The sequence below is a fragment of the Eretmochelys imbricata genome, chromosome 7 (genome assembly GCF_965152235.1).
Source record: "Eretmochelys imbricata isolate rEreImb1 chromosome 7, rEreImb1.hap1, whole genome shotgun sequence".
Lineage (NCBI taxonomy): Eukaryota > Metazoa > Chordata > Testudines > Cheloniidae > Eretmochelys > Eretmochelys imbricata.
The window spans coordinates 83617524-83623523 of record NC_135578.1 but is presented as its reverse complement, the minus strand read 5'-3'; the positions used below and the strand labels follow the sequence as shown (position 1 = coordinate 83623523).

The following is a 6000-nucleotide window of genomic DNA, read 5'->3' as shown; positions in this document are numbered from 1 at the left end:
ATGGCTCTTCAGGGGATAGTCGGTGTCAGGCACCAGATACAAGCATTAAAATACAGGATGGGTAGATACCTTATCTGGGGCTGACTCTGAGGGATGTGTGTCACCTGAGGCTTGTTACACACGGTGTTATTCAGGAATCACTTTTCTGAAATAACTATTCCTGCATAACTCCAGGTGGATGCTCTTATTGCAGGCTGGTTGCACCATGTTCCCATTGGCTTTAATCCAGTAGATTGAACTAAACTGGACAAAACTCAGTCTGCCACGTCCACCCAGGGAGTTATTCAGGAACAAGCACTGTGTTGAATCTAGATTCACAATCTACCTTAATCCGAATTGCCTTTCAAGGGTAGACCCCACGGGGCAATGAGCCCCCCCCCAAGTTTTTAAATAGCGTTGTCCGCTGGCCCCCTCCCCCAACTACGCCCATGTTAAAAGTGGGGGGCATGGCCCAGTGCTGGCTCCCTCCTCCCCCGGTTTCGGCGCCGGTGGCCCCCACTTCGCCGCTGCGGCCTGTCTGCCCGCGGGGCCGGGGGTGAGCGGGGCCTGCACGCCAAGAGGAAGGAAGGCCGGCCCAGAGCCAGCCAGCCAGCCTGCCTGCGAGCCCGCCCCGGGGCAGGGCCCAGCGCCGCATCCCCCGGTCGGGGCGGTGCTGGAGGCCGGGCCTGGGAAGCACGGCCGGGCAGGGGGCGGGCTGGGAGGCGTAGACCCGGCGCGGTGGAGCCGAGCCGAGCCGAGCCGGGCCAGGCCCCGCTGCAAACCCCGGTCTCGGAGTCATTGCTGCCCCGAGCGGGGCCGGAGCCTCACAGCGGCAACAGTGAGTGGCTGCTGCCGGTAGCTTCCCTGGGGCCGCCGGGGACCCTGCCCCGCCTCCCCGCTCTCCCTCCCCGCTGCGGCGCCCGGTTCTCGCTGCCGGCCGGTGCGGTTGTCCCTGGCTGCCGGGCGCCGCGGGCAGGAGCCGGGCTGAACGCGCGGGGGGGCGCAAGTTTGGCGGACAGGCTCAGGGCTGAAAGCAACGTTCGTCGAGCTGAGCAGGCCTCGGCCCCACGCAAGGCGGCTGCTGGAGCTGGCGCGGGGCCGGGGCGGGGGGGCAGCCCTAGGGGCCGTTTGCCTTGTGGCGACCGGCGAGGAGCGGTGCCAAACGGGGCCTGGGTCTGTTGAAGGGCTTGGGACTGAAGAGCTATGCCGCACAAAGGCGACTGCAATGCTAAGGTCTGGTCTACATTACTGCTGTACATTGGTGTGATGACATCGCTCAGGGGTGTGAAAAATCCACCCTCCTGAGCATCGTAGTTATACCGACCTAACCTCCTGTGTAGACAGCGCTGTGTCGGTGGGAGAGCGTCTCCCACCTCCATAGCTACAGCCTCTGGGGGAGGTGGATTAACTGCGCTGATGGGAGAGTTCTCTCCGGTCAGTGTAGGAGCGCCTTCATTAAAGCGCTACAGGTGCATCAGTGCGGATGCAGCGTTTTAAGTGTAGGATTGCCCTAAGCTACTTTCTTTATCTTTCACTTAAAATGGCCCATCAGATTTCATTTTGAACTTGGTGTAAGAATAGATAGGCACAGGCTGATACTTTCCTTGTGTAGGGCATGACAGATGTTTGAGTTACTGTTCTGTGTGATGAGGGTTTATGATGGAAACACTGACGTTAAAGCAATGGGCGTTAAAGCATTGACATTAATTATTTATTGGGGCCCCACCCCATTAGAATAAGTACAGAGTTGTACAATCAGACATGCCCCACATACTGCAGCGGGTAGACCTGTCGGACTGCATGACAGTTCGTTAGATACTTCTGTTTGCAGTTAGTGTCATTGGCCCAGTGCTTTTTGTGACTTCTTTTAGCTCTAGGAGGGATCCATCTGCTATTGTGCCAGGGAGCAGAGCATCGTGCCTGTAGCCCGTCGTGCACGGCATCATATCGCTCAGTGTCTCATCTCATTCTTTGCCCCCTTGTTTCCATCATCATCTCACCCTACGTTAAACTCTTCTCGGTCATGGTGTCTCCATCTTTCGTTGCAGCTTCTGTTCATTGTGTGTGGTCAGTGACTATGTCTCCTCTGTTTCATACTACCTGACTCTGGAATAACATCTCTGTTCTTTGCAAGCAGTGTACAAACTAACCCATTAAACCTCAACATCCCTGTGAGGTACGTTTCCCCACTGTATGGGTGGGGAAATGAACACAGAAATCAAGTGTTTTGCCCAACGCCACTCAGTGAATTTATTGTTGGCTAAACTAAACTGGGATTAGTACTCAGGTGTTCCCAATTCCTAGTCTCATCCTGCTTTCTCTTTGGACCACACTCTTTGGACCTCTTTCTCTATGGGCTGAAAGAGAACACTGGGATATCTTCCTCTACAAGCTGACAGGAAATGTGTGCCTTGTGTTTCTTGGCTTCCTGAGATATTTCATCCAGCTGGCATATAATTTATGATTACTTTGATCATACACAATAATCTCTCTCTTTTTTTGCTTTACCCTGGAAGTGGCTGTTGATTTGGAAGATGGAGATGACAGATTTCAGCCCAGTGCTAACTCCGCATACAAACCAGTGAATACCTCTTTCCAAGAAGAAGAGCCTCTGATTGAGGAGCCGGTGGGGAACAGATACAGTCTGCAAAAGCCTAAGGATCACTTAAATGGTGCCTATGTTATTTTCTTCATCCTGGGTATTGGCTCTCTGTTGCCTTGGAACTTTTTTATCACAGCAAAACAATACTGGATATATAAACTTCAGAACTGCTCCAATCAGCAGGATCCAAATGGACATGGAGTCTCTGATCTCCGTGTGAGTATGATGGGTTCCCACTTAATGTCAGTGTGTTAGCTCTTGTGTCAGCCACTAAGCCCAATGCGTCTGGGTTCTCTGTTCATCTTAGCAATGGTTAACGGGAATACTAGGCACCGGGGTCAAGGCAGCTGAATTCTGATTTCATATTGTTTAAACAGCAGTGGTGTTCTCTAAAATGGGCGTGTTAGTCACTCAGAATGAGAGAGTGACAATAACTGTTCCGTAACTAAAGGTTGGAACTACCTATCATTATAAACTTGATTTCTTCCCCTCCATCCCCTTGGCACTTCTGAAAAAAAGAAACAAATCCCTCTGAAGTTTTACATGCTGTACCTCTTGGGATAGAGGGGTTGTTGTTTGTTTGTTTTTTAATTTGCTATAAACATAACTTTCAAAACCTCTTTTTATTTTAGAACTTTTACCTGAAGTTCACTTATGATTTTTTCCTCCTACTTTAAAAGTAATTTTTTGTTTCTTATTCAAGGAATCTATCTCCAATTTTGGCCTACGAATTTAATATGTTTTGACTTTTTCATATATTTTTGTAAATTTTAAGGTGAAGTTAAGGTTGGGAATGTGGTGTAATTCTGATGAGAAAAAAGTTAATGAGAGACAGAGCTATATGACATTGGAAAACTCTGGATTTCATAACTATTCCTTTTCAGATCACCCTTTTTAAAAAAAAAATTTATTAAGGTTAGAATTTTTGTAAAGTGAGTCTAATACTATTTTGGGGTTTTAGCTGGATTCAAATAAAATACACTTTTAGCCTTTACTCTTTTTTAGCTATGCCTTTCATTCACAAATTTGTTTTAATTTAAACAGAGTTGATTGTGTGCTTCAGCTTCAGTGCAAAAGCTCACATCATAAATTCTGATAGGCAGTGATTGTTGTTGGATCTGGAGTTATTCGCTACATTGCTCCATTTCCTCCTAAAAGTGAACTTTCATTTCCCTTCTCCTGTAATTTCACTGTGTGTTGCTTTCCAAAAGACAGTTCAGCATAGAAACAATTAAATATAGAACTGGAGGACACCACTTTAGCAATAGTCATGTTCAAAGTTAGGTGCATAGGTCAGACAGGACCTAATAATGCAGTGTTCAGCTACCATTATTTGTTGCTGTACATGGGTCCTACTGAATGGTTGCTGCATCTGTGGACAGTTGCCTTATGGAAACATGCGGGCACATGCACACACACCACTCCTGTCCAGAAACCAATTTTCATAAATGGTTTCAAAGTGTAAAATAGAAGCTTTCTGGCCAGTCTGTTAGGTTACAAAATACTACCAAAAGGTATGTGTGGAAAAAGAACTCTTGCAGCTGGTGGACTGTAACAAAAAAAGTAAAAATAATTCTTAGTTGTGCGAGGAGACATGGTGGATTATAGAGTTAACTTCCTGCTCTTTTTAAATTCCAGAATCAGGAATGCTGGTGACAGTCTCTTTCCTGATTAGGATGTCACCACAAAATAATGGCACATAAAAGTTGGGAGTATATCTCTCCGATTCACTGACCGGGGGGGGGGGGGATTCCTTTGTACTGGACAGTTTCTTTTCAATGTAGCAAAATCATTTTGTATGTTGTATTCAGAAATCCAAGGCCAGCTGGCCTTCCTCAGATCAACTTCATCAGATAAAATTACCATCTGTTTGGGCTGCAGTTTGGAGCAGGATTGCTGCTGCACTATGTAGCTTCTGGCCGTGTTCAGAATAGATACTTTATAGTCAGTTTGGCTATATCAAATGCTTCACCATGCACAGGGAAGACGGGAGGCACATGGTGTCTGTCTGCTTTTCCAGAGACCAGATAAGTACTAACATGGCCCTCTAAAGAGGCGTTGTGCTGTTTTCAGCATCTTCCCCCTGTGCACCTAGTGATGAAGCACGTACCTTAGAGGCAAAGGGAATCATGACAGCAGGACTTTGCAAATGACAATTATAGCTGAATTTCTATGACACTAAGCCTATTCCAGGTCCCGTTGTTTACAATTCTGCAGGCCAACTTATGATGCAGTACAGCTTTTTTCCAAGTGCTGGCAGTTGTGTACCTGCTCCCATGTAGTACCTGCTACGGCATTAAGCCTCTGGCTTTTGGCATGTAAGATGAGAAACTTGTCACCTCTCGATTCATGGTCCAAACCTTCAAAAGCAAACTTGCCATTGGAAGAAGTGGTTTTGTGTTTTACATTGCATTTTTCTTCTCTTTTCATTGCTGCTGGATTCTTGAGTTCCCTGCAAGAGGTGCTACTCTGGTGCCTCTATCTGAAAGCTCCTGTGGGTGAACACAAATACACCTGGTATCACAAGCATCTGCAGTCAGATCATTTCTTTACACTAAAAATAATTCATGCCAATTCTGTTTTTGAGTGTTGCTTTCCAAAGTCAATGTTGGCAAGAGAAGCTTCCCTGAGACATAACAATCCTGACAATCTGAAAGTCTTCGTAACCCACTTAAGCAGTTCAGCTTGTAATGGCTTGGGAACTCTTAGCCTGGATGTATTCTGCTGCTCCTTGGTTTCTTCAGGTAGAAAACACATTTCTGTCTACTCCCGTTAGTATTTCCATCAATCGCTAAATGTCCTTTAATCATAATGATTTACATGACTTCCATCCCAAAGGGTCAAAAACCACTGCCTAAATTTAGCAAACTCATGTAAAAAATTATACATGGATCACCTCACTAACTGCTCAAAGGTAGCAACCTCTAGTTTGAACCATAATTATTTAACAGTGCACAGGAACTCTATGTGACAGTTCAGAGCAGGAAGTGTATATTACCTTTCTAAGGAATTTAGTTAGGTAGAATATAACTTGAGCCTGAAATTTGACCAGGGCACTGAGGGTTAACATTCCCATGGCTTTTAACTCTAGTCCAGTGGTGCTCAAACTTCATTGCACCTTCTGACAACAAAAATTACTACATGAGCCCAGGAGGAAGACTGAGCCTGCCCAAGCTCCTTCCTCTTATTGTTTGTTGCACTTCATTTTAAATTAGGTCCTGATTCTGCAATCTGATCTTTGTGGCCACAGCCCCATTGACTTCATTGGGATTCAATGCAGGAATAAGCTTACTGTATTCAGAAACAAAAAAGACCTATCTGTGTCATGCTTTATTTTCCCACAATAGTACCCTTATTCATTCATTTGGTCATTTTAAAACACCCTAAGCCTGCTTCTTAGTGGCAGGGAAGTGTTGGGA

General features: G+C 46.2%; 1 protein-coding gene across 1 annotated transcript in view; it reads left to right on the top strand.

The window, feature by feature from the left end:
* The first annotated feature begins 698 nt into the window (after positions 1-698).
* The window catches only part of SLC29A3 (solute carrier family 29 member 3), a 30892-nt gene continuing 25590 nt past the window's right edge, over positions 699-6000 (top strand). The window contains exons 1-2 of the mRNA XM_077822558.1: positions 699-817; positions 2496-2797. Coding sequence (XP_077678684.1) covers position 817; positions 2496-2797 — 303 coding nt within the window. The 5' untranslated portion in view covers positions 699-816. The remainder of the gene's footprint in view (positions 818-2495; positions 2798-6000) is intronic.